The 27,760-nt window shown below is 39.6% G+C and overlaps 1 protein-coding gene across 13 annotated transcripts in view; it reads left to right on the top strand.

Moving 5' to 3' along the window:
• Window positions 1–27,760, top strand: part of ANK3 (ankyrin 3) — a 765,692-nt gene that overhangs the window by 652,688 nt on the left and 85,244 nt on the right. For all 13 annotated transcript variants that reach the window (XM_088841902.1, XM_088841899.1, XM_088841900.1 and 10 more), the window contains 3 exons: window positions 1,191–1,293; window positions 19,883–19,989; window positions 25,300–25,524. In XM_088841902.1, coding sequence (XP_088698028.1) covers window positions 1,191–1,293; window positions 19,883–19,989; window positions 25,300–25,524 — 435 coding nt within the window. The remainder of the gene's footprint in view (window positions 1–1,190; window positions 1,294–19,882; window positions 19,990–25,299; window positions 25,525–27,760) is intronic.

The following is a 27,760-nucleotide window of genomic DNA, read 5'->3' as shown; positions in this document are numbered from 1 at the left end:
GAGCTGCTGCCCCAGTCCGCCTGGATATTATGTAGATATATGTGAATACGTGCATATATGTAGAGTTACTAGGATCCCTTACTCTATTGGTTTCTTTTTTTTTTTAATCAAAATATAACTGACACATAAACATTATATTAATTTCAGGTGCATAGCATAACGGGTCCGCATTTGTATATATTGCAAACCAAGCACCATAACAGGTCGTGTTATACCATAACAGGTATAACACGCATCACCGCACACAGTTACACTTTTTTTTTTAGGATGACAAATTTTAACATCTCACTTAGCAACTTTCAAATATGCAAAACAGTATTATAAACTATAGTCAGCACGCTGTACGTTACATCCTCAGGTCTTTCTCGTGTCATAACTGGAAGTTTATGCCTTTTGACCACCTTCACCCATTTTGCCCATCCCCCAAGCCTTCTTGTTATGAGTTTAGAGGTCACAGTGGTGAGTGGCACTTTAGGACATCAGGGGTTCTGCACTCTGGCAAGTCCAGAGGCTGCATAGAATATTGAGAAAGGCTAGGAAGGAGAAGAGCAGAAGAAGCAAAGCTGAAAAGAGCACAGTAAGAAAAGGCGAGAGAACTGTATGTGGAATTTGAATTTTTCAGAAAGATGGCAAAATGATCATGTCAGGATAACACTTCTTGTTTCTTCATGCTTTCCATGAGAAGCAATTGCAAACCAGAGCTCTCAGTAGGTTAAACCTGCATCTAGTTCCCAAATTCTTATTAACAGATGCATTTATAGCAACATAATTCCATTAAATAGTGCGAGACAGACAGATATGTACCAGAAAGAGAGGAGACTGTCAAAGAAGATTTTAACAAAGAAAAGATCTCTCCAGCTATCAAATTACCTAGAGTCATCCAGTTCTTCTGAATTGTCATGTTGGTTCACCTGTCACAGAGAAACATGCAAAGTCCTCCTATATTTCATCTTCTCACAGATTGAATACCAGACAGCCTAATTTTAAACAAAACCTGATCATGAGGTTATCTAAGCTTAAGAAATTTCCTCAAGTATAAGGAAGTTTATTTTTGACCATGTCTTTTCAAGAACGATTTTGGTTGATATTTTGAGCCATCTTGCCTGTTCTGAAAGTTGCATGCATTAATGTTCTTTTACCCATCTCATCATCATCTCCCCCTCTTGAATGGTTAACTGTAACTACAACAGCCTCCGCTCCTTCAGCTCGGATAGGTCTTACACCTTGAACCGAAGCTCCTACGCCCGGGACAGCATGATGATTGAGGAACTGCTGGTGCCATCCAAAGAGCAGGTATGTGTTCTTTCTCAAAACTTCTCTCGTTGTTAAGCTTTCGTTTTTTATGATTGAATCACACTCTTTGTCGCATGACAGAAACTCTATTTCTGCAAGTTTGATTTTGCCTTTGTAAGTCTTCCTATACTACCAGTTAAAGAAAAAGTCAGGGATTTCCCTGGTGGTCCAGTGGTTGAGACTCCACACTTCCACTGCAGGGGGTACAGGTTCAATCCCTGGTCAGGGAACCAGGATCACACTTGCCACAGTGCGTGGCCAAAAAAGAGAAAGAAAAAAAAATCATTCATACCATAAATCGAAATATCCCTCTCTTCTGCAGATTAGTCTCTCACATACCACAGAGAAGAATTTAAAGAAGTCCTAGGAAAGGCATGGATACCTTTCTCGTTTCTTAGTCAAGTCTTTCAGGTTTTTAAAAAAGAGAGTTAATAATAATTGGTAGCTAAAGTCGCTGACATTATCCACACGAATGCTTGATTCTGCTCGACAGTGTATGGTGTTGGAATTTGCTGAAATTGTTTTTAGCAAGTCATAGATTAGATTGGTCATGTTTTTGGCCCATTAGCTCCAAAGCTGCCTGGGATGGGCTTTCTCAAGATGTGCTAGTATTTTGCTTTCTGCTAGAATCTTTTTTTGGTTAATTTGGTATTTATGCAATGTCTTCTTTCCAATAACTGTGGCTCAACAGATACTGGTTTATTGTAGGAAGTCCTAGTAACAGAATTTTGCTACCTATGGACTCAGGATGGATCATTAGTCTAAATACACATAATACCTGGTTTTAAATGTGCAGTCAGGAGCTGGTGATGGATGAAACTGTTTGGACCATAAAACTAAGTTTGAGGGTGGCCTATAATAGTTAAACAGTGTACATGGTAAAATTATGCTGGACTTACTGATTCACTACATAATAAAGGTAAATTGGGGCAGATGAATAAGTAATAGACATTTATCATCACCAAGTTAGGTAGCCACACATGGGGGGGGTCCCACCTGTCTGGAGATGCTGACGTCCAGAAACACAGATGTACATGGTACTTCACAAGGACCACAGTATGTATTTTTTAAAGCTTTTTTTTTAAAGTTATTTATTTCTTTATTTATTTTTGGTTGTGCTGGGTCATCGTTGATGTGTGGGCTTTTCTCTGGTTTCAGTGAGTGGGGGCTAATCTCTAGTTGCCATGCACAGGCTTCTTATTGCAGTGACTCCTTGCTGAGGACCATGGGCTCCAGAATGTGTGGTTCTTAGCTGCTCACAGCGTGCTCTGGGAGCTTCCTGGCTCACGGATCAAACTCGTGTCTTCTGCATTGGCAGGCAGAATTTTTACCACTGAGCCACCAGGGAGCCCCCACAGTACATATTTTAATACTTTTATGCTCTCTAGAACATTCTTAGCAAGCAGGCCTTACAAAGATGACCACCATGGCTATTCAGTGTTTGGTCAAAACACCATTTGTAGAATGATTATAGGTGCATGCCATGATTTAAATGGGTGTTAGCACCAGAGAAGGCACTTGTGTCAAATAATGAAGCTAAGCTCTTAGGTGTAAAGAGTAGCCTAGGTTGTGGTTTTCTGAAGAACTTTATGCTTGGTTGGCTGTGGTCATTCTGGTTGGGTGATTCTGATCTCTTTATGTTCCCAATTGAAATGAAGTATTAGTAGATATATTGATAACACTTCTGAGTATAGAAATAACTGAAATTCTCTATGCTCTAAGAGAACCCCACAGAATTTACAAAGTTTCAAGTGAAAGGAGAGTCCTTGAACACTTTGCTGTTATATAACACATGTGCCTAGTTCTATAATGGAATAGTAGATCCTCCACTGAACCTAATTATGGTTTATATTTCTGAATATATACTTGTTTAGGGGCAAGGGCCTGAAATGGAGGCCACCACCACCATTATCACCATGAGTTCACCATCATCACCACCACCACCACCCGCATGACCCCATCCCCACCACCATCACCTCCACCACCATGACCACCCCTTTTACCACCAGCTTCCTGGCTCAAGGGTCAAACTCGTGTCTCCTGCATTGGCAGGAGTGATAACTGAGTTATCAGTCTCTCAGTTTCTGCCTGTCAGCCTTAAGGAAAATGCAAATGTTTGCAATGCTGCAAGCCTACAAACAGGCTTCTGAGGGTTCTCACACCACTACCTGCTAACTACCACCGAGGTCTACTTAATCGGGTAGAAGGGTGGTGCAGCATTTACTCAGAATGAAGGATTTGTGAAAAAGAAAAGGCTAGAGAGAACTTTTGAAGTGAAGCTGGTGTTCTTTTGTATAGTTTGTTGCTGCTCCAGTTTCAACAACACCTCTGTGGACATCACAAACCACCCTGTAGACCAGTCAGAAGAAAGGAGAGCTTAGTTAGTTCAGTCGCTCAGTCGTGTCTGACTCTTTGCGACCCCATGAATCACAGCATGCCAGGCCTCCCTGTCCATCACCAACTCCCAGAGTTCACTCAAACTCATGTCCATCGAGTCGGCGATGCCATCCAGCCATCTCTTTCTCTGTCGTCCCCGTCTCCTCCCACCCCCAATCCTTCCCAGCATCAGACTCTTTTCCAGTGAGTCAACTCGTCGCATGAGGTGGCCAAAGTATTGGAGTTTCAGCTTTAGCATAAGTCCTTCCAATGAACACCCAAGATTGATCTCCCTTAGAATGGACTGGTTGGATTTCCTTGCAGTCGAAGGGACTCTCAAGAGTCTTCTCCAGCACCACAGTTCAAAAGCATCAATTGATACCTTTAAATTTTTTGCTAATAATTATTAAGTTGCTAGCTACAGAAGCAGATAGTTGATTTCTTTAATGGCGACAGCGAATCTGTGGTCTGACAAGGCGTTTCTCATGGAACTAGCATGTTTAATAAACACATCACATGACTCCAGGATAAATTTATTGGAGACCTGGAAAAAAGATACGGATGACATAAAGACATTTTAGGGACAGTTGGTGGCATTTGAAAACATACTGGCTATACTGTTTGGAAATTAGTGTTCATTTTCCTAGCAGTGATAATAGTATTGAAGCTATACAGGGGACTATCTCTCTTCCAGGGGTATGCATGTTGAGATTTTAAATAATGAAGTAATCTTTAAGTCAGCCATTTATTTTCAAATGGTTCAGCCAAAAGTGTATATGCATGGAGAGAGAGAAGAAAATCAAATATGACAAAATGCTCACTGTTGAATCTAGGTTGAGTGTCTATAAGTATTCCTTATACCACTTTTTCAACTTTTTTATTTGTATAAAATTAATAATTTGGAGGAAAGGGAAGAGCAAGTTCTGAAAGAGATATAGCAACTTATTTACTCCCTAATGTCTCATTTATTACAGAAGAAAAAGAAAAGACTAATTCCTCAAAAGACAGGCTTTATTTCAGAGGAAAGAGTCAAGTTACACTGGGCACGATTCATGAGAAGCATTTACTTCAGAAGTACATTTAAATACTTTGTTAGAATTAAGTGACAAAAAATATTAGTTTATAGCTATCATTTCTCAAAATCTGCATGTATAAAATTTTAAAATGGAGTTTCTCCACGGTGTTGATTTTGTCTGAAAGCATGCAAGAAATCTTAAATATTTATAATTCCTAAAGCAGTGATATATGATTTAGTGTCAGATTTAAAACTGCCCTATCATTGCCCAGTTAAAACTGCTTTGACAAGTAAAGGTGAAAAATGAATAAAAGTTGACTCACCATGAATTTCTTGTTTGTTTTTGCAACAGTAGAGCTCACCCATACAAAGCACAGCTGCCTCTTTGCTATCCAGCTGTTGATTAATCAGTTTGCACATTAACCACAGTTAAAGTGGAGTTGAGACCCAGGATGGTTAGCACAGGCCTGCCCCCCAGGTTTCTGAAAACCTGCACAGATTTGAGGGCAGGTGTGGAGGCCAGAGCTGAGGAGCAGAGTTGGGAGAAGGAACCCATCCCCATGCCCTGCTGGGTCTTAGTCATGATTAGTCCATAAACCACTTAATCTCCCTATGAATATCAAGAGTGGACTCTTTTGTACTGTGATACCGGGTTATCCAGGAACTCTACATTCCTTTACCTTCCCTTCACTTTGTAATCAAGAGTCACATGTAGTGGTGGCCTAAATGGGAAGGAAATCCAAAATAGAAGGGATTAGGTAAACACATAGCTGATTCATTTTGCTATCAGCAGAAACTAACACAACACTGTAAAGCAACTATACTCTAATAAAAATTAATTTAAAAAAATAAAAGAAATTTAGAAAGATGAAGAAACTGAGGTACAAGCAGCTGAAGTAACTCACCCCAGGAGACACAGCTGATAAATGGCAGAGTCACTAGCCATAGGACCCTATATTGCCTTCTTTTTGCCTTCTTTATTTAAAGGAAGGTTTATTGAAGTCTAGTTGCTTTAATTTCTTCTGTACAGCAGAGTGACTCGAATATACATATATATTTAACACTACTCCACTCTCAGTCTGCACTGCTCCAGAGTCAGCTAAGACCATTATACTCTGCCCTCCAGGATCTCAGACTTGTTAGTATTCTTAACATGGGTGCGGTGCCATCCTCTGCATTTGCTTTTTTTTTTGGCATGAAAGATTATATTTAGACACATGTTCTTTATTATGCTTGTTTCTAATTCTAGTAATAAGTTCTTATTGAATGTGCTTTAAAAGGAACTGACAACATTTCCAGTTTATATTCAGCAACAAGGTATGAAAATTATGGAGAAAATTATTATACTAAAAATTAAGGCATAGAAGGCATCATTAAAGGAATGGAAATAGTTGACCTTTACATAGATATGAAGCAGAAGGCAATAGTGGTCGAAAAATATTGTGCAGGCTACCCAGTTAATTATACTTCCTTTGATGCGAATGTGTACCGTAGGCAGAAACATTTAAATCAGTATGATTTCTGGTAGTTATTCGAAGATGGAATAAGAGCAGAAAGCACTTAGAATTCCCAGCCCACTCTGTTTAGATGGCAGTGACAGCATCTGATGCTCCTACACCTATACCTTAACTCATGCGTGCTGTATGCTGTCACTTCAGTCGTGTTCAACTCTTTACAATCCTATCGACTGCCAGGCTCCTCTGTCCATGGAATTCTCCAGGCAAGAATACTGCAGTGGGTTGCCATGCCCTCCTGCAGAGTATCTTTCTGATCCGGGGATCAAACCCCTGTCTCTTAGATCTCCTGCATTGGCAGACGGGTTCTTTACCACTAGCGCCACCTGGTGTCATTTAGGAGGGGCTGAATTCCTCTCTCTCCTGTCCTCCAAGGATGGACCTCAATTCTGGCTATTCAGAGGATTTCCTTGTCCTCTGAAATATAAAATCAGGGTGAAATATAAAATCTTAGCCAGTCTAATGACAGTTTGTGCAGCCTTTGGGGTTGCTAAGCTGAAAGGTGATATAAACCAAAGGGGGCTAGAGATGGAGCATGAAGATGAACGATTCCTACCATCTTTGGGGCAGTAGCTAGATCCAGTCATGCCTGATGTTGCACCACGCAGACTTTCCCATTATATAAACCAGTACATTAATCTCAATCTGCCTCCACCCCCTGAGGTTTTAAGCCAGTTTGATTTGGGCTTCTGTCCTTACTAATATGCTGGTTGTTCAGTTCAGTCACTCAGTCGTGTCCAACTCTTTGTGACCCCATGGACTGCAGCACGCCAGGCTTCCCTGTCCATCACCAACTCCCAGAGCTTGCTCAAACTCATGTCCATCGAGTCAGTGATGCCATCCAGCCATCTCACCCTCTGTCATCCCCTTCTCCTCCTGCCTTCAATCTTTCCCAGCATCAGGGTCTTTTCCAATGAGTCAGTTCTTGGCATCAGGTGACCAAAGTATTAGAGTTTCAGCTTCAGAATCAGTCCTTCCAGTGGATATTCAGGACTGATTTCCTTTAGGGTGGACTGGTTGGATCTCCTTGAAGGGTCTTCTCCAACACCACAGTGCAAAAGCATCAATTCTTTGGCGCTAAGCTTTCTTTGTAGTCCAATTCTCACATCCATACATGACTACAAGAAAAACCATAGCTTTGACTAGATGGACCTTTGTTGGCAAAGTAATGTCTCTGCTTTTTAACATGCTGTCTAGGTTGGTCATAGCTTTTCTTTCAAGGAGCAAGCGTCTTTTAATTTCATGACTGGTCACCATCTGCAGTGATTTTGGAGCCCAAGAACATAAAGTCTCTCCCTGTTTCCACTGTTTCCTCATCTATTTGCCATGAAGTGATGAGACTGGATGCCGTGATCTTAGTTTTTTGAATGTTGAGTTTTAAGCCAACATTTTCACTCTCCCCTTTCACTTTCATCAAGAGGCTCTTTAGTTCCTCTTCACTTTCGGCCGTAAGCATGGTGTCATCTACACATCTGAGGTTATTGATATTTCTCTCAGCAATCTTGATTCCAGCTTGTGTTTCATTCAGCCTGGCATTTCGCATGATGTACTCTGCATGGAAGTTAAATAAGCAGGGTGACAATATACATCCTTGTCATACTCCTTTCCCAATCTGGAACCAGTCTGTTGTTCCATGTCCAGTTCTAACTGTGGCTTCTTGACCTGCATACAGACTTCTCAGGAGGCAGTTAAGGTGGTCTGGTATTTCCAACCCTTGAAGAATTTTCCAGTTTGTTGTGATCTACACAGTGAAAGGCTTTCGCGTAATCAATAAAGCAAAAGTAGATGTTTTTCTGGAATGCTGAATGCTAGCTATTGGTAATGGTCAAATCTGGCCTGAACAACCACCTATCAAAGGCAACGTAGAAAGTCTTCTAGCACCTCAAAGTGCAGTTCAACCTTGAGATTATGTTAGTTTATGCTTTCTTTCCAGGAATAAATCTAATTTTAACTAAATAAAAAGAAAATGAGGGAACTCCTTGGCAGTCCAGTGGTTAGGATTCTGTGCTTCCACTTCTAGGGGCCCAGATTTGATCCCTAGTTAGGGAACCAATATTTTACAAGTTGCTCAGCAAGGTCAAAAAATAGGGAAAGGCATTCTTTGCCAGTTGATCTCTAACAAAACCGTTCATTTCCTTTTGGTTCTGTTGACACAGGTGCCATGCATCTGTTGTTGTTGTTGTTTAGTCACTAAGTCATGTCCAACTCTTTGCAACCCCATGGACTGCAGTATAGCAGGCTTCTCTGTCCTTCACTGTCTCCCAGAGTTTGCTCAAACTTATGTCCATTGAGTTGGTGATGCCATCCCACCATCTCATCCTTTGTTGCCCCCTTCTCCTCTTGCCCTCAATCCTTCCCAGCGTCAGGGTCTTTTCTAATAGACCTTTTCCAAAGAGTCGTTTCTTTGCATCAGGTGGCCAAAGTATTGGAGTTTCAGCTTCAGCATCAGTCTTTCCAATTAGTATTCAGGGTTAATTCCCATTAGGATTGACTGGTTTGATCTCCTTGCTGTTCAAGGGACTCTCAAAAGTCTTCTCCAGCATCACAATTCAAAAGCATCAATTCTTCGGCACTCAGCCTTCTTTATGGTCAAACTCTCACATCTCTATAGGACTACTGGAAAAACCATAGCTTTGACTATAAGGACCTTTGTCAGCAAAGTGATATCTGTGCTTTTTAATATGCTGTCTAGATTCATCATAGCTTTTCTGCCAAAGCGTCTTTTAATTTCATGGCAACAGTCACAGTCTGCAGTGATTCTGAAGCCCTCCCCAAAATAAAATCTGTCACTGTTTCCACTTTTTCCCCATCTAATTGCCATGAGGTAATGGGACCAAATGCCACGATCTTAGTTTTTTGAATGTTGAGTTTTAAACCAGCTTTTTCACTCTCCTCTTTCACGTTCCAGAGGCGCTTTAGTTCCTCTTGCCTTTTGCCATAAGTGTGGTGTCATCTGCATATCTGAGGTTGTAGTCGTGCATCTACAAAAAGAGAAAACTGGGGCAGCTGCAGGGCCCTGTCCGTCTCCAATTAGGTTGCTCTCGTCTTGCAGACTTCTTCTTCAGAACTGATTTGCCCACAATCTTTGTGTCTAAGGGGGCTAGTAGCAGGGCTTCCAGTGGTGACCGGTTTAGAAGGTGTAACTATACCAATATGCGAACAGTTACACTGGCTGTTGGGTCCCTGTGAAGATCTTTCTGGAGTCAGTGCTGGAGGCCTCCCAGTAGCCTCCCGGTACCTGGAGGCAGTTGTCACACTGTCCACGCCCTAACTCTTCTCATTTATCTCCCTGCCTAGGATTCCAGATCCTTTGAGCTGGACTTGGTCTTCTGTGAGGTTGAGGATGGTCTCATGTCAGTTCAGTTCAGTCGCTCAGTTGTGTCCAACTCTTTGTGACCCCATGACTCACAGCACGCCAGGCCTCCCTGTCCATCACCAACTCCTGGAATTCACTCAAACTCATGTCCATCGAGTCGGTGATGCCATCCAGCCATCTCATTCTCTGTCGTCCCCGTCTCTTCCCACCCCCAATCCCTCCCAGCATCAGAGTCTTTTCCAGTGAGTCAACTCGTCACATGAGGTGGCCAAAGTATTGGAGTTTCAGCTTTAGCATCAGTCCTTCCAATGAACACCCAGGATTGATCTCCTTTAGAATGGACTGGTTGGATCTCCTTGCAGTCCAAGGGACCCCTTGAACAGTATCAAAAGGCAAAATGATAGGGTACTGAATGAGGAATTCCCCAGGTCGGTAGGTGCCCAGTATGCTACTGGAGATCAGTGGAGAAATAACTCCAGAAAGAATGAAGGGATGGAGCCAAAGCGAAACAAATACCCAGTTGTGGATGTGACTGGTGATAGAACCTAAGTCCGATGCTGTAAAGAGCAATATTGCATAGGAACCTGGAATGTTAGGTCCATGAATCAAGGCAAATTGGAAGTGGTCAAACAGGAGATGGCAAGAGTGAACGTCGACATTCTAGGAATCAGTGAACTAAAATGGACTGGAATGGGTGAATTTAACTCAGATGACCATTATATCTACTACTGTGGGCAGGAATCCCTTAGAAGAAATGGAGCAGCCATCATGTCAACAAAAGAGTCCGAAATGCAGTACTTGGATGCAATCTTAAAAACAACAGAATGATTTCTGTTCATTTCCAAAGCAAACCATTCAGTATTACAGTAATCCAAGTCTATGCTCCAACCAGTAATGCTGAAGAAGCCGAAGTTGAACGGTTCTATGAAGACCTACAAGACCTTTTAGAACTAACACCCAGAAAAGATGTCCTTTTCATTATAGGGGACTGGAATGCAAAAGTAGGAAGTCAAGAAACACCTGGAGTAACAGGCAAATTTGGCCTTGGAGCACGGAATGAAGCAGGGCAAAGTTTTGCCAAGAGAACGCACTGGTCATAGCAAACACCCTCTACCAACAACACAAGAGAAGACTCTACACATGGACATCACCAGATGGTCAACACCAAAATCAGATTGATTATATTCTTTGCAGCCAAAGATGGAGAAGCTCTATACAGTTAGCAAAAACAAGACCAGGAGCTGACTGTGGCTCAGATCATGAACTCCTTATTGCCAAATTCAGACTGAAATTGAAGAAAGTAGGGAAAACCACTAGACCATTCAGATATGACCTAAATCAAATCCCTTATGATTATACAGTGGAAGTGAGAAATAGATTTAAGGGACTAGATCTGATAGATAGAGTGCCTGATGAACTCTGGAGGTTCATGACATTGTACAGGAGACAGGGACCAAGACCATCCCCATGGAAAAGAAATGCAAAAAAGCAAAATGGCTGTCTGAGGAGGCCTTACAAATAGCTGTGAAAAGAAAAGAAGTGAAAAGCAAAGGCGAAAAGGAAAGATATAAGCATCTGAATGCAGAGTTCCAAAGAATAGTTAGAAGAGATAAGAAAGCCTTCCTCATCGATCAATGCAAAGAAATAGAGGAAAACAACAGAATAGGAAAAACAAGAGATCTCTTCAAGAAAATTAGAGATTTCAAGGGAACATTTCATGCAAAGATGGGCTCGATAAAGGACAGAAATGGTATGAAATGGTCTCATGTATCCTTAGCTATATACTGTGTTGTGTACAACTTGATGTATTAGCAAGAAATGTGCAAATTGGAGAGTTCTTTGGGAGAAACTCACATTTAATTTGTTTAAGACCTACGCCCTTTCCATGATCTCAGTAATAGAAAGGGAGAAAATGCCCAACCCAAAAGGCTGGTTATGCTAATCATGTTTCCCACTCTCCTTGCCAACCCCATTCTACCCCTGCCTGCCCACTCCCTCCTCCATCAGCAGATTAACTTTCCTGTTTCTTTCCTTTAAGCTAATTTCTAAAGGGCTCTCACAAATGTACCTGGTGGCAGAAGGTCACCAGCCTGGGATTAAAAATTTGCTGGAGATAGTCCTTGAAAGATAAGCACCTTCAACTAGTGGCATTTAATGTGCTGCTTTTTCCTCTTCAAAGTGCTTTGCCAGCATTACTCAGGTGGTCCACTCAACACCTCTCACAGATTGGTCAGCAAGATTACAGATTTTTTTTTTAAGGCAGAGAGTTTGGTGGTGTAACTTAAGGTAGTACAGCTCATTTAGAGGTCTTGAGCCGGATGTTGATGTATTAACATTCTCAGCTTCTATACTGACCTTGACTACCTTCTCTTGTTAAAGTGGTTGCTAAATTTTCTTAAAATCAATCTGATTTGGAAATCCTTAGAATGCAACTTCATTTTGGTTTGTATTCTAGTCTCAAATAAGTCTTATGGATAATAAGATTTCTAGAAAAGAAATACTTTAGAAAAAGACCCGGTTTAGTAAGGTCTTAATTTTTATTTTTCTGCTTCAATCTGCTTTTCTTTTATGGAATCCATTTATAAGGTGTACATGATGCTTTGAAATACATCTGCATTGTGAAATGATATCCATGGTCAAGCTAATTAACACATCCATCACCTCCCATAATTACCATTTTTTGCTGTGTGATGAGAACACTGGAGATCTTCTCTCTTAGCAAATTTCAAGTGTTTGATACGTTTTTATTCATTGTGCTGTGCTTCAGGTTTCCAGAATTTATTCATCTTATAGCTGAAAGTTTGTTCCCTTTGATCAATATCTTCTCTTTTCCTCCACCGCCCCCCCCACCCCACTGCAGCCTTGGGTAATCACCACTCTAGCCTCTGTTACTATGAATTAGGCTTGTTTTAAGATGGAATCCATTTCTTTCTTTTTTAAAAATACATATATCCCCTCTTTTTTGGATTTCCTTTCCTTTTTCATTTAAGTCACCACAGAGCATTGAGTAGAGTTCCCTGTGCTGTACACTAGGTTCTCACGCATAGTAATGTATATATTGTCAATCCCAATCTCCCAGTTCATCCCCTTTCCCCCTTGGTATCCATTCATTTGTTTTCTACATCTGTGTCTCTATTTCTACCTTGCAAGTCAGATCATCCGTACCGTTTTTCTAGATTCCAAACATATGCATTACTGTACAATATTTGTTTTCTCTTTCTGAATTACTTCAGTCTGTGTGACAGTCTCTAGGTCCATGCACATCTCTGAATGGCACAATTTCATTCCTTTTTATGGCCAAGCAATATCCCACTGTGCCACAATCTTCTCTATCCATCTCTTTAAAAAATATTTCTGAGTAGTTGTGGTAGATGTCCAAACAGGCCTACTGTGTATTTCAGCAGTTTTCCATTTCACTCAGTATCTGCCATAGGTCACAATAATTATAATAATCAGGGCAGCACCTACCATTCCTTTTATTAAATGCATCACCTAATTCCATGTATTAAGCCACCTTATGGACTAGGTATTATCATTACTGCATCACAAAGAGCCTAGGGCTGAAAGGAGGGTTTTACTTGCCCATTGTCACATTAGGTGATAGTTGGTGGTCCAGCTGAGAATAAAACAGATCTGATGACTGCCTGGGTCCCTTCTGCTGCCGCCCCTTAGGCCACAGTGCCACTGTCGTAAGCGAAGTATGGCAGCCTGAGTAGTCACCTGGAAGAGTCGATGTTTAGACCAGAATTTGTCGTGACCAAAATGCCACTTAATGTTTGTTAATCCAGCAGGCTAATCCCTATAGTCTAATAAAAACATATGCCAGCCTAAAAAGCTACACAAGGGGCTGCAATGTTACATAAATTTAAGAAATAGATTCAATTATAAAAGATCTGGGAGTATCAGGATTATTATTATCTGTGTTTTTGTTTACTAGCAATTTAGAATTTTCATATCATTTTCACACTCCTTGGGTCATTGCATTCTCACAGTGAGTTGGGACAGTTAACATTATCCACCACTACTCTAATGCAGAAATGGAGGTTCAGTGAGGGTTTCTGACTTGCCACTCATGGGCTATGAAGTGAGGCAGCCCACCTCAAACCCAATCATCTATTCTCTGTCTAGGGAATCTGACACCCACGTGGGTCCCCCTGCCCTGGCCCTGTTTGACATGTGGCTGTAGGCTGAAGTTATCCTTGGGTAACTACTAAAGCCACTAAGTGCTGGGTAATGACTTTTGACAAGCTTGTGCTCTCCCGGGTGCCCAGGCCGCTTACATTATCCAGCTGTTTCTCAACTAGATCATGTTAGCAGGTTTTCCGATCAGATGCACTGAGTTTTGCCTGTGACCTGTTGCTGTGAGCTTTACCTGGTGCCGTTCACGTTAGCAGTATCCAGACCACCAGTTCATCTACAGGACGAGCCTCTGCCGGGGCAGCCAAGCTGACAGACCTTAACTGGTGTCATCTGACACTGGGGGTGACAGTCTGACTGCCTGCAGCCTGGAGAATTAGCCGATATTGGAGTTAATTGGATTTCTCTTTCTTTTCCTTGCAAATACTTTCTTTTCACCTGACTCTTTTCTTCCATGCCTGCACATTTATTTCCAGTCCTGAGCATTTGGGTGCATCCTTATTGGTGAGGCCAGTATGTACTTGTTCTCCTTTTTGCTCTGACGAATATGGCTGGTGAGAAACTATTTTGGGAAAGTATGAAGCTCTTGGAGACAGTGATATCATCATTAGTCAGGCTTTAGACTCTATTGAATAATGTGCATTTTGATTTTAATAGTATCCTTGACATCACTTCCAGGATGAAAACTGATGTGCTTAATCATAATCATTTTAGACTTGGGGAGTAAAAGGTCTTAAGTCAATGTGAACTTTTCCTTAACATAGTGTCCTAGGCACTGAGTATATACTTTGTATTATCAATTTCTTGAAATCCCTCTCTGAATCTCAAGTTTCCTCATCTGTAAAATGGTGTAATATTACTTCCTGAGGCTACTCGGTCCTGAGGATTCAAACAACACATGAATGTAAGGCCTAGGACAGTCCTTAGCATTGAGTTGATAGAGTTGCTGTTAACATAGAAATTTAAATAAGACTAAGGCATTTAGAAGATACATTCTTCTAACTGAATGGGGTCTGTTGATTTAATATAGGCATCCTGTGTCTATAATTGTAAAGGGCCAGTCCCAGCGCTGGAAGTTGTTTTTGCCATGTTTTCTCCACACATTATCAGATTTTAACAAATGGGCTCATGTAAATAAAAGTCCTTTGAAAAGTAGAAGTGACTTCCAAAAAAGAAAGGAAAAATAGAAGCAACTACACATGCATACTCTGAAAGTCTTTGAGAAGTAGAAACGACTGTACCATGCCAACGCTGGCCTTGCTGCCTGATCTCTGGTGTACATGTTCATTTAATCTTCATATCAACCAGTCGTCAATTTAAAAATAAGGGAACTTAGGCCGAGAAAAGTTAAGAAACATTCTAAGGATCTTAAAACCAGCAAGTAGTGTTGGGACATCTCCAAGGGGGCTTTCAATAAGTAAAGAAAAAAGTCAAAGGCAAAATATCTCCTTCATTCCTGGTGGAGGCCTCTTGAGGGTTGTATCTGACCCAAGTGGGCCTTGGTAACTGAACCCCTGGGCAGACACCCTACCCAGTGGCCAGCATCAGTGACCCGGGACAGGCAGCCCCCTCACGAAGTTCTGTGTAGAGGAACAAAGCAGGTGGCTCTCCTCTGTGACCAAGCTCAGGCCCACAAGAGTGAAAGCTGCATCTGAGCAGAGCCTCCCAGCTGCCTTTCCCAAATCTTCCATGAAGATAAATAAACCACATTTCCAGGGCTACGGTGAATAGAAAGGGACAACATGAGGCCTTCAGTGACACAATGGAGCTGCCTTTCCAAAAGGGAAAGCTTACAAGTGGGAACAGTGCTCTCTCTTCACAAATGGCAAGATGATTTTCACATCCAAGTCTGTGACTCAGCTCTAAAGCCCGGCTTTTCCATTAGGCCCTGGAAACACCCCTACTTGCTGTGGGAAGTTTGAGAGCCGTCTCTAGTTCATCTTTTTTTTTTTTAAATAAGCATGGTGTCTTTGCTTTTTAATTTTTTGGCTATGCCTCGCGGCATGTGGCATCTTAGTTCCCCCAACCAGAGAGTGAACCTACACGCCCTGAATTGGAAATGTGGCATCTAACCCATGGGACCACCAGGGAAGTCCGTCTAGCTCATCTTTTTCAACTATCATTTATGTAGTGTCTGACTTATCATTTTAAATGTCTGTTGTAAGTAACCAAGTGGAAAAAGATTTTTTCCTGGTACTGTGGAACCATGCACAGTGATGTTTCAGAACATTTTGAAATTCATATTGTTGATTAAAATAAGTAAGCAGTTCAAGCGGCACATTTCCGTTTTAAGTGAATGTAGCCATTCCCTTTTCCAGGAGATCTTCCCAACCCAGGGATCAAACCCAAGTCTCCTGCATTGCAGGCAGATTCTTTACTGTCTGAGCCACCAGAGAAGCCCAGTCTGTAGAAAGAAGTATTCAGAGACAAGGAAATGAAGCTACCACCTCATCTCTATAAAAACCATAGGTTCAGATGGCATGCCTTGTTTTGTATTTCAGTGGATGCATTGTGAGAAGAGCCTTTTGTTTGTATTTCGGTTATTAAAATTGTTAGGCCTGCCTATAAACCTCTGCAAAACTATATGGAAAAAAAACTGGAACAAATGTGAGGACATGTGGCCAATTGTTTTAACATGTCTTTGTGTTCATTGTACGTTGGTTCATTTGTGTTATGACAGAGTTCCTAGGAGTGGGGAGAGTGAAGGACCCAGGAGGGAGTCAGAGGGGTCCCCATGTGCTGGCACACTCCTGCCTCAATAAATATTACATGGCGGCAGTGTTACCTTTTTGTGTGATATAATTGATCGTTTCAATAATTAATGTCGCCAGTGCATGTTTCTAAGAGGACCAAGGGTAAATAATTTACTGTAATTACCAAAGAGGAGTGATATTATTTATTTATTAGAGCTTGAAAAAAAGGGTCCTTTGGAAAATAACCTTAAGGCCCCAAATGTAGGAATTTTAGTTTGCTAAAAAATTAAGTAAGCAGCACCACTACTTCACATTAAATATTTTGCCCTACTCTGGAGGTGAGTTGAGCTTCCCAGATGGCAGTACTGGTAAAGAACCTGCCTGCCAATGCAAAAAACTTAAGAGACAGGCGTTCAATCCCTGGGTCAGGAAGCTCCCCTGGAAGAGGGCATGGCAACCCACTCCAGTATTCTTGCCTGGAGAATCCCATGGACAGAGAAGTCTGGTGGGCTATAGTCCATAGGGTCTCAAAGAGTCAGGCCACGATTGAAGCAACTATACATGGAGGGCAGTTCTTTGGGGTCTCTAAAAGTCAGTAAAATTGGTAAATGAGGCCAGACTAAAGCCAACATCTAATCTTTGGTGAAACCATAAAGAATGTGGGCACTTTCTGAAGTGATGTTTTGCTCTTTGGGGATTAGGAACCTGGTTCTATAAACTTTTATGAACATCACTGATCACACACCCACCCACTGGATGTGCCGTCTCTCGCTGAATGCAGAGAAAGCTGCTCCTCATTCATTTCTGCATTCCCCTAAGATCTGGATAGGATAGTGACTGCACATAAGTGCTCTACAAATTATTGTTCAGTTTGATTTCAGCGTTTTTCTTTAATCTTTATAATTCACAGTAATTTATAAAATTTGTTTTAGCAAATATACACACCAATAAAAAGTCATGTCCTGTTATTAGACATACTCAATTGGATTAGAAGAAGAGCCTCCATATACACCTTCTCTCCAGAGACAGTGACTTGGGGTACCTTTTAATGACTGAGTATTAAGCTCACAGAGTACTCTGCATGGTAGAGGACTTGCCATCTGTGACTTCCACTAAAGAAATAAACCTGGAACATTTCACTGGAAAATTTCAGAGAAGACTCTCCATTTTCCGCCTCGAGGCTCCATCCCTAACTGTCTATCTGGGAGACCAGTAAAGGTAGAAGTTTGGGTCTGAACATTTGGTATATAAGCTTTCAATTAATCTCCATTTTCATTATGGTGCCTTTAACCTTCTAATCTTCTGGCTCTGGTCTCTATGCCTCTAACTTTCTGCCAAGGATGACGGAGGGCAGTTAGTTATTTGGCAGCGGATAAATCAGTGAGGGGATTGTGAGGATCACATCACTTTTATTAGCGACTTTCAACCAATCCTTGTTTTTCTGCTGATGTGTTCTCTTATTCTCTCTTTTTTTTTTCTCTTATTCTCTTTGTGTGCGTGTGTGTGTATGTATGATTTAACACTCAAGTTCCGTTTTACTGGGGTTTCAATAGAAAGCAGATCTTTAGCAGGATGAAAAACGAGATTGATATTGTTTGTGGCCTGTGAAATACTATCTTTCATCAGATTTGGACCATTCTTAGCAATTCTGTCTTCAGATTTAGCCTCTACTTTATTTCCCTCTTCTTCCAAGAGCCCAATTACACATGTTAAAACCTTTCACTGTGTTCTACGTCTCATACCATTTTTTGTACTTTTCATTCTTTTAAGACTATCTACCCTTGACATACACATACTACTATATTTAAAACAAATAACCAACAAGGGCCTACTTTTTATAGCACGGGAACTCTGTTCAATATTCTATAATAATCTAAGTGGGAAGAGAATTTGAAAAAGAATATGTATATATATAAAACTGAATCACTGAACTATACACCTGAAACTAACATAGCATTGTAAATCAACTGTCAACTATAGTCCAATATAAAATAAAATTTTTTAAATCTACCCTTCATTTTGTATATTTTCCACTTACACTTCCAGTTCACTAACCTTCTTTCCTGTTGTGTCTACTCAAGAACTCACATTATCCTGAGCACTGGACAAAGACCCGTTTGATTCTATCTTACACATATGCCACTGCTCTGTTGAATTATCCAACTTTAACTTATTTTCTCTATCTTTTCTATTTTCTCAAACATGCTAATCATAGTTACTATGATCACTATAATGAAAGTTCTTATAAGCTTCCTTCAAATATAGGATGACGTTGGGATCTGTTTATAGTGTCTGGGTACTTTTTTCTGTTTTTGCTCTGTGCATGGCCATCCTTGGCAGTTTTTCATTGCATGCTGGACATGACGTATTAAAAACAAGTTTGTGATGATATATTCCTTCAAAGAGGAGTCACTATCTCTCTGCAGTGCAAATAGAGGGGTGGTTGAGTCTTCTAATCCAATCAAGATTTTGCTGAAATGAGGCTGGTTTGAAGCCCTGATAAGCCTCAGGCAATCTCTGAACTCTCTCTGGCCCTTCAGGGTCCTTATTTGAAATTCTGGTATGATCTTTGAGGCCCCTCCCCTTCCAGGTCTCAAACTCTGAATCTTTTTCTCATGAAACTGCCCAAAAGCTCTACTATGCCTTTCAGAAATTTTCAGGTTGGTTTTTCAGCTTCCTGTTCTGCACAGCCCCAGAATTTAGCAGATGTTCAGAACGGAAATCTGTAGCGTTCTTGAGGCCACCCAGATCTCCACCAAAACTCTTTTGGTTTTTGTATTCCCCTGCAGGTAGCCCCTGTAGGCACAAAGCCCAGAGTCCATCGGCACTGGTAACTGACAAAAGCCCCCAAGACGTTAAAAACGGAAACAAAAACTCAGCTCATCTTTTTGCAGGTCACCTCCGCTCCAAGCACAGGTCCTCCAGTTTCCTCCTCAGTTGTTCTCTGCTGCCTGCAGAGACAGATGATTTCCATACTTACCTGGTGTACTTAGCACAGCGCTAGGCTGCCTTGGGCTTCTCTATCCCACTTGGAAATAGAAGTCATCAAGGTTGATTTTTTTTTTTTTTAGATTCAGAAAAGAAATTTACAGTTGTAGGATTAACTTAAGAGATTTTTGAAGTACTTAAAATCGTGGTTAGAATTACTTCTTCCTTGTGCCATGCCAATTACTCAAGTGGTTTCTTAAAAGACTGAAATAATACAGCATATCAGTGGATTTTATTTTTTAATTTTTGAAACTGCAATGTAGACCTATAGAGGAATATACAGACAGGCCTGTGGATGCAAAGGGCTGATGACACTGGTTATATTATATAAGGGACTTGAGCAACCCCGGATTTTAGTATCCACAGGCACAGGTGGGTGAGGGGTGTCCTGGAACTTGTCACCTGAGGATAAAAGAGACAACTATAAGAAAATGCTTATTTTGAATATTGAACTGTCTGGACTGATGGAGACATACAGGTATATTTTATAGGTGTAGAGAAACCACTGTCTTGGGTGAGTTGCTGACATAATATATTGTTTATTTTTCAGCATCTAACATTCACAAGAGAATTTGACTCCGATTCTCTTAGACATTACAGCTGGGCTGCAGATACCTTGGACAATGTCAATCTTGTCTCAAGTCCTGTTCATTCCGGGTAAGTAACCAGAAAGTCACTTTTGTTAAATTAACATTGCATTTATCTTTTGCAGTATTAATTCATATTGGCAAGTTTCACATGTATGAAATATTGATCTTCTAAAGGACTTCATTAATGAGTATACATGGCATATATTTGTAAATCATTAGTAAACTTTTTTCTAGACAAGTCTGCATATCTGTTTTTATTGATAAAAGCACAGAGTTAGAAAGGAAATTAATAAAATGCTGGTGCATAAAAATTGCCTGGCTATTCTGGCGCTACTTTTAGGCCTTTAATTTTGTGTTTCAATAAAAATATTTTAGTATAGTCATTGTTTTCATTTTACTTTATTCAGATGTTTTTTCTGGGTATATTATTTTCCTGAAATAAAATTATAATGAAGTTGTATTAAAGTTTTTTAAATAAAAGAATTTTTAAAAGAAAAGAAACAGTAAATGTACCAATATGTGTACACCAGAAGAGCTATAGTAAAAACCACATCAAAGAGGCTCCTCTTTGTTGCCTTGTTAGTCAGTAGGCAGCTAAGAGGTGACCTGCTTCAACTGCTAAATTGATAATTACTGTATTTTTAGATATTGGGTTCTTTGCCTAATAGGTAATTAAAACTTGGGATAATCGATATGTATACAAATGGGAAAGAAATAATTTGAAAATTTCAAAGTATTTTCACCTCTGAAATTGATGTTTAGGCCATAAATTAATTGTAATTCAGGATAAGTACAGATTCATTTTGAATTAAATAAATTAACTATGATTAACATATGTGAAGTGCCTTATATATCTTATGAAGTATTTTTTGCTGCTTTGAATTACAATAAAGTGTGATGACTAACATAGCTAGTGCTTGTCATATATCTGGCATTGTGTTAAATCTTTTCACATGTACTATGTACTATTTATTTGAACCTTAAAATGACACTGAGATAAGTTTTATCATTATTCCCATTTTACAGAGGAAAAGTCCTAAGCTCAGAGTAATGCTACAAATTATTTAAAGAATTCTTACACAATTACAGCTTGTAACGTCACAGTTGTAAAAAACAAGTCACCACAAAGTCATTTAAACAGAAATAATTTACATGCAAGTGCTTTATAAACTATAAACTACATGGTGGTCTTTGAGTCATCAATATTGCATTTCTTTAATTCAATTAGAAAAATTCTTAATGATAGTAATATTAATTTTTAAACTGCTTACAATATTTCCATGATTTATAGTAGATGTATATGGGTCTAAAATTGAAAAAGCCAAAAAAAAAAAAAGAGTTGAGAAGGAAAATATAAAGCACCCAGAATACATTCATTCAGTGGGCAAACATATTGAGTTTTTTGAACCAAGTTTAGTGAATTGCCACCATGTTACCAAAATCTAGAACCAGCACTCTGTCCTGTACATAGGAAAGAAAAGTCCAAGGGTTTAATTTAGTAAATTGAGAAGCTGAGGCATCATAGGATAATAAAATCAGAAATGAGCTTTCCTCTGCATCGGACACAGTATAGTATTTGAATATGCAACTTATCTCTCCTTCCCCTTGAATTCATTGAAGACAACAGACTTCTTCAGGGAAGGAAAGTAATAGCGGCTAGTTGGGCTTATTTGAAAAGGAGAATACACACTGGTATACACTTGGAACTAGTTCACTAATGCCAGGTCTATGGGGCAGCTTATACATAGCCAGATGAGGCAAATCTTTTCCCAAATTGTCCCACAAATGCCAAATGCCTTGGTTTTGTTTTCTGATGGTTTTTATTTTTCCTTTGCTTATCATTGACATTTTCTGTTGCTTGCTTCTAATTATCTTACATTAATTTTCCCATTTGCTTTCTAAATTATTTTGCAGCTATTCTTCTCCACTTCCTCAATATGATTCAAGGTGATAACTGTGTCTTTTATGTGAATCACCCCTTTTTGTATTTTTAATTTATGTGAATTTTCCCCACAGATTGTGTCAGTGTCTGTAAGTGTATCAGCATTTGTCATCCTGCTGTTCCTAAAACTAGAAACATTCATGTGTTAGTTTTAAAATCATTTGTAGAATTCCTGCTTTAGTTTAAATATTAATAAGATACAATGAATATGATTCAGTATTACCCTTTCATTTGTTTTTGTAAGTTATAGTGCATGAAATTTTATTTTGTATACAACATGTAAGAAGTGAAGTTGCTCAGTCCTGTGAGACTGTTTGCGATCCCATGGACTGTATAGCCTGGCAGGCTCTTCCGTCCATGGAATTTTCCAGGCAAAAGGACTGGAGAGGGTTGCCATTTCCTTCTCCAGGGGATCTTCCCAACCCAAGGATGGAACCCAGGTCTCCTGCATTGCAGGCAGACACTTTACCCGCTGTGCCACCAGGGAGGAGTTTAAAAATTATATTTCTGTATTTCATGGTGTTATTGAATAACAGGACTCAATATTCTTCTTAACATTTACTCCATATTGCCTCAGTCTTTTGGCTCTGAAGCCGAAAACCTTAGAACAATAAATAATCAGTAATGAGCCCCAGCTATGTGCTGGGTGCTATGCAGAATATAGAGAAAGAGATTCTTCCAATTTGTCATTGAAATCTTCTAAGCCATGGTTTTTCCATTTGGTTCTGATATTCTCTGTAGCTGGGGTGTTTTTATATTGACACTGGTACCTTCCTACACCACCTTCAGTGTATGTGTGTATATATATTATTATATACCTATAATATATATTTCATTTATTTATATATGTATAAATAAATGAAATTTATCACTCAGTGTGTCTGACTCTTTGAGACCCCATGGACTGCAGCCCGCCAGTCTTCTCTGCCACAGGAATTCTCCAGGCAAGAATACTGGGATGGGTTGCCATGCCCTCCTCCAGGGGATCTTCCCAACCCAGGGATTGAACCTAGGTCTCCCGCATTGCAGGTAGATTCTTTACCATCTGAACCACCAGGGCAGCCCATAATATATATTTCATTTATTTATATATGTAAATATTTTTCCATACATTTTTTTTCAATGTTAGTAACCAAATCTGACCCAGGCAATTTCTAAGCACATTTAACAAAATAGTTTTGTTTATTGGTTTATTCAATAAACATTTACTGTGTGCTTATTATGTGTGAGAATCCTGCTCAGCTCTGCAAGGTAGAGCAGTGAACAAGACAAACCTGATCTGAATTATTACGTGTGTGAGTGAGACCCAGCTGTTTGTGGCCAGGGCGAGCAAGGCCCTCTCAGTGTAAACACTCCAGTGTTTACTTGTCCCAATACGACTGCATTTTCAAACCCAGAGTTTATCTTGAGTCATTTCTCATTCCTTCTGTTACTGCTCGCTGCAACCACAAATCCCTTTTTAACCACTGAAAGCTGGGAAAGATCAGATTTTTGTCTTGGGCGTCCTTACAGTATTGCCACGTTGTCGTCAGTACTGGGTAAAGAGTGGTTGTTAAGCTTGTACGTGTCTAAGGAAATGAAGGCTCCCAGAGTAGCTGCAAGAGAGCCCTGGATCATTCAGCACTGGAGACAATTCATCTGGACACTTGTACAAGTGAACAAGGATCTTTGTTTTTGAATAGGAGGGAGTTTTGTTTTTTGTTTTGTTCTGTTTTTGAGGGGGTCTGTCTCTTGCCCTCATACTTTGAATATCCCTGTGATTCCAGTCTCTCAAAGTAGATACAATCATATCAAAACATATAAAAACCATTAATTAACCCAGAGGAAAATGGCTAAATCCAAAATAAGCAAAAAGGGATGAAGTAGACTCACCTCACTGATGACCACAGTTGGTTCTGAAAATCTGCTGGGCTGAAATTGATCCCCATGCACCTGCCTCTCTCCATGCGGATGGTGGGCTGATTTGCTTCTTTGGAGAGGTTACTCTTTCAAGGTCAAGAAGCATCACTCTTTAGGAAGGGGTCTCCAGCTAAGACCTCCAAGCAGGGTCTGAAATCTATTTGGGGCGGGGGGTGTTAGAACTGTTTTACAGAAGAATAAACAGTAGAGGATTTTGATGGATGGGATGGTCCACCCCCATGCCCACATACACACACCAAATACTGTAGATATTCAGTTTTCTGAATATCAACATTTGGTGCTCTTCCACGAATAAGCGTATTTTCATATGTGAGAACTAAAATGTAAACATATGTGCTTCTGTCCCCCTGTCTGACTTGCACTCTTCCATATGTTGGTCTCACTGGTTTATGTTCACTAGAGTGCTTTACAACCCGGTGACAAAGGTGGGAGGAGTCACAGAGGTCTTTTTCATGAACATATGATAGGAATCAAGATACTACCCAAATAAGTTTGGGATTAGTAGATACAAACTATTATACATAGGATGGATAAACAACAAGTTGCTACTGTCTAACACAGGGGACTATATTCAGTAACCTGTGATGAATCATAATGGAAAAGAATATGAAAAATAATATATATATATCACTTTGCTGTACAGCAGATATTAACACATTATAATTCAACTATATGCCAATAAAAAATTTTAAAAGATACTGCTCAAATACGACAGTTAATTCTTTACATCTTCATAGCTACAAGCACAAGCAGATAGTTTTTCTTCCCTAGCTTTAATATAGCAGCCAATGACAGAATTATATGGACATGTTTTCTAAAAAGTCAGTTTAACAATTTTTGCATTTCTGTACAGATTCTCAAATGTAGGTTATTTTAAACAGTTTTTAAAGCCAAATTGATACTGAAAAGATTAAATCCCTTTCCATCAAAATTGCCTTAGTAAAACCAGTTACTTTCTGCTTTTATTCGTTTCTGCTTTGTGAATATAGTAAAAATTAGAGTGTCGGTATGATTAAATATACATTTATTTTCTGAGTTGTTCACATTTAAGACATACTGTGGAGTTTCATCTTAACTGCTGGGGGAAGAGATTCCATAGTCAGCAAATGGCTGAAACCATGTATAGTTACAATGACCCTTGAATATAATTTAAACCACCCACAGCAACCACATACAGTGGTTTTGTTTAGAGGACTTTGTTTTTAAATGCAAGACAGTTCTTTAATAGCCAGTTTTTATTCCAGCTTTGAAACATTCACTGTTCCTTTAGTTTGAGCATCGACAGAGTGGTTGACTTCTGTTCAGAGGCCATTTGCCACCAAAAATAAATTGTCGTGTCTTACACTTTTGCTCAGTTCACAAGTCGAATGCATGTTTGAGGTATTTGCTTCCAGTTTATTCTTAAAGAGAGGAAATGCTTGCTACCTCGTCTGTCACTTTAACATCTACCTTCAGAACTGACTGTGCAGATGGTCTGTGTCTCTCCCTGACCTGGTCTCTGATCCTCCTCTGCAGGTTTCTGGTTAGCTTTATGGTGGATGCTCGAGGCGGCTCCATGAGGGGAAGCCGCCACCACGGGATGAGGATTATCATTCCTCCACGCAAGTGTACGGCGCCCACCCGCATCACCTGTCGTTTGGTAAAGAGACATAAGCTGGCCAACCCACCCCCCATGGTGGAAGGAGAGGGATTAGCCAGTAGACTGGTAGAAATGGGTCCTGCAGGGGCACAGTTTTTAGGGTAAGTCATTTTGTCAATTTTCATCTTGGCCCTTATACCGCATCTTTGATTTTCTTTACCCTTGTCAATTAAATTAAATGTATTAACTATTAAATCTATTGAGTTGGACCATTTTGATCGATTACAGCATTGGCATAGAATCAGAGGTCACAAAGCTATGTGATTCTGTGAAAAGCTGGTAGGCTGGCACTTCCTTAACTCAGTTTGCTGGTCAAAGCTTTTACTAACCCAGAAGCATGTTCTCTGCTCAGTGAGTGCACGGAACCCAGCAGCCCCCGTGGAAGTCAAGGCACCATTCTGACATGTGACATATTGAACAAATGTCTATTTTGGGTACATGTCTTCTTAATGATAATTTTTTGGGGAAACAATCCATCGTGATCTGGTACTTTAAGAGAAAAAAATGAATTTATTTTCTGAGGTGGCACTTGGGTGCAAACCAGGCAGGCTCTGTCATGACTGACAGTTTGTTCACAGTTTCCCCTTCTTGTTTCTCTTCCTGCTGCATGGATGTTATTCAGTAAACTGCATCTTCCCACCAATCCTCCCCCTGTAAATGAGGGTGAGAGCTTGGTTAGCCGAATCCTGCAGCTTGGGCCTCAAGGAACAAAATTTATTGGGTAGGATCTTTATAGACAAGATACAGAATGTCTACAATTCTTTTTCCATTTTCAATTTTTTTCTGTCACACCCATGGTCTTATTCTTGTCTTAATTTTATTTTCAGTTTTTAATGCTTTCAGTTGATGTGTGTCACTGAAAGAAAAAAAGAAAATCATAGTGGCTTGACTTAATGTGGCACCGCTACCTCTCTTGTGCTTTTCAAGCATGTGAAATTCACTGCAAGCATTCTGCTTTCATAACTTTGTGCTTTTGTAGAATTTACTTTCATGTAAAATATTCCAACTGATTATGGTAGTTTTTAAGATAGACTGAAGGTCTGATTTTAACCCAGTGTAAGAGAAGGTATTTGCAGACTCTGGATCAACATTTGCTATAAATGATATATATGTGTGTGTGTATATATATATATATATATATCTGTGTGCATATATATATATGTATGTGTGTGGAGTTACATTTTTTTTAAAGTACTTATGCATACTAAGTAAACTTTATTGACTTTGAGAAGGAAAATCATCAATAAGTAAACTGATTTTGAAAAAAAAATGTTGGGAATACAAGATATTTAAAGAAAACCAAATAGGCAGCAGGTAGAATATTTACTAAAGTTATTAAATTGTTTTGTTTTCTGTTTAAGCTGAAATGTGTTGGTATTCGTCTGTCTGCTTGTCTGTCTGACTGGTGTGTTGGCCTTGGCAGTCTGCATGAAGAAACCTGTTATGAAAACTTATGCTTGGCTTTCACCTTGGTCCCAGACCCTCGTTCATTTCTTCTCTCCAGTATTGTTGAATGTCATACACAAAGTCACATTCCTTAAATATTTACAGTGACAGTATCTGATACATCAACCTGCAAAGATTGTATCTAGTTCTCAAAAAAAGAAAAAATTAATGTCTGATCCAGGTGTGGTTAAAAATATGATAAACATCTTACTAACTCTTGAAATTGCTAACACTGTTAGGAATAGCTGATTCTGTTTTTACCCATCAAAAAATAAATACATTACAAAAAAATCTTTCAAACCCCTAAAGATTTTGCCAAAAGTAAAATTTTCATACCTATCATCCTATTTTAAGTGAATGCTTCTGTAATAGCAAATATTAATATGTTTTATGTCATTTTACTATCACTTTTTATGCTGTTACCTATTTAAGCCTGTACCTTCTTTTCCCACTTGTACGTAATCACATAGGCTAAGAGGTGAGGTTACATACAACCTCTGTAGGAGAATAATGATACTGTCTACTTAAATGTCATAAAATAAAGCTGCACAATCCAACTACATAAACTGTGTGTGATTGTGGTCTGCTTACTTCCATTCATCTTTTTTAGTATTTATCCTACTTTAAAATTTAACAGAATTATTCCTGTGCTTGATTGGCTAGCTTCAATTTGCAGCCATTTTTTTTACCTTCTTTTGCAAAAGGACACTGTCAAAGATTAACAGATTGTTATATGACAATTTCAAACCAATAGTGCTTTTTCAGAAAGTTTAATTCCTATGCAGTCCTACAAGAGTGAGGAAATTAAGCTGCTCATTTTGTAACTTAAAAATTAAGGAAACTCTCTTGACTATACAGGCTATGAAAGTTATGAAAACTGACCTTTGGAGG

The sequence above is a fragment of the Moschus berezovskii genome, chromosome 12 (assembly GCF_049115385.1).
Source record: "Moschus berezovskii isolate FMDL1 chromosome 12, NW_MosBer_1.0, whole genome shotgun sequence".
Lineage (NCBI taxonomy): Eukaryota > Metazoa > Chordata > Mammalia > Artiodactyla > Moschidae > Moschus > Moschus berezovskii.
The sequence above is the reverse complement of the archived record's forward strand: the minus strand, read 5'-3'. Positions and strand labels throughout refer to the sequence as shown.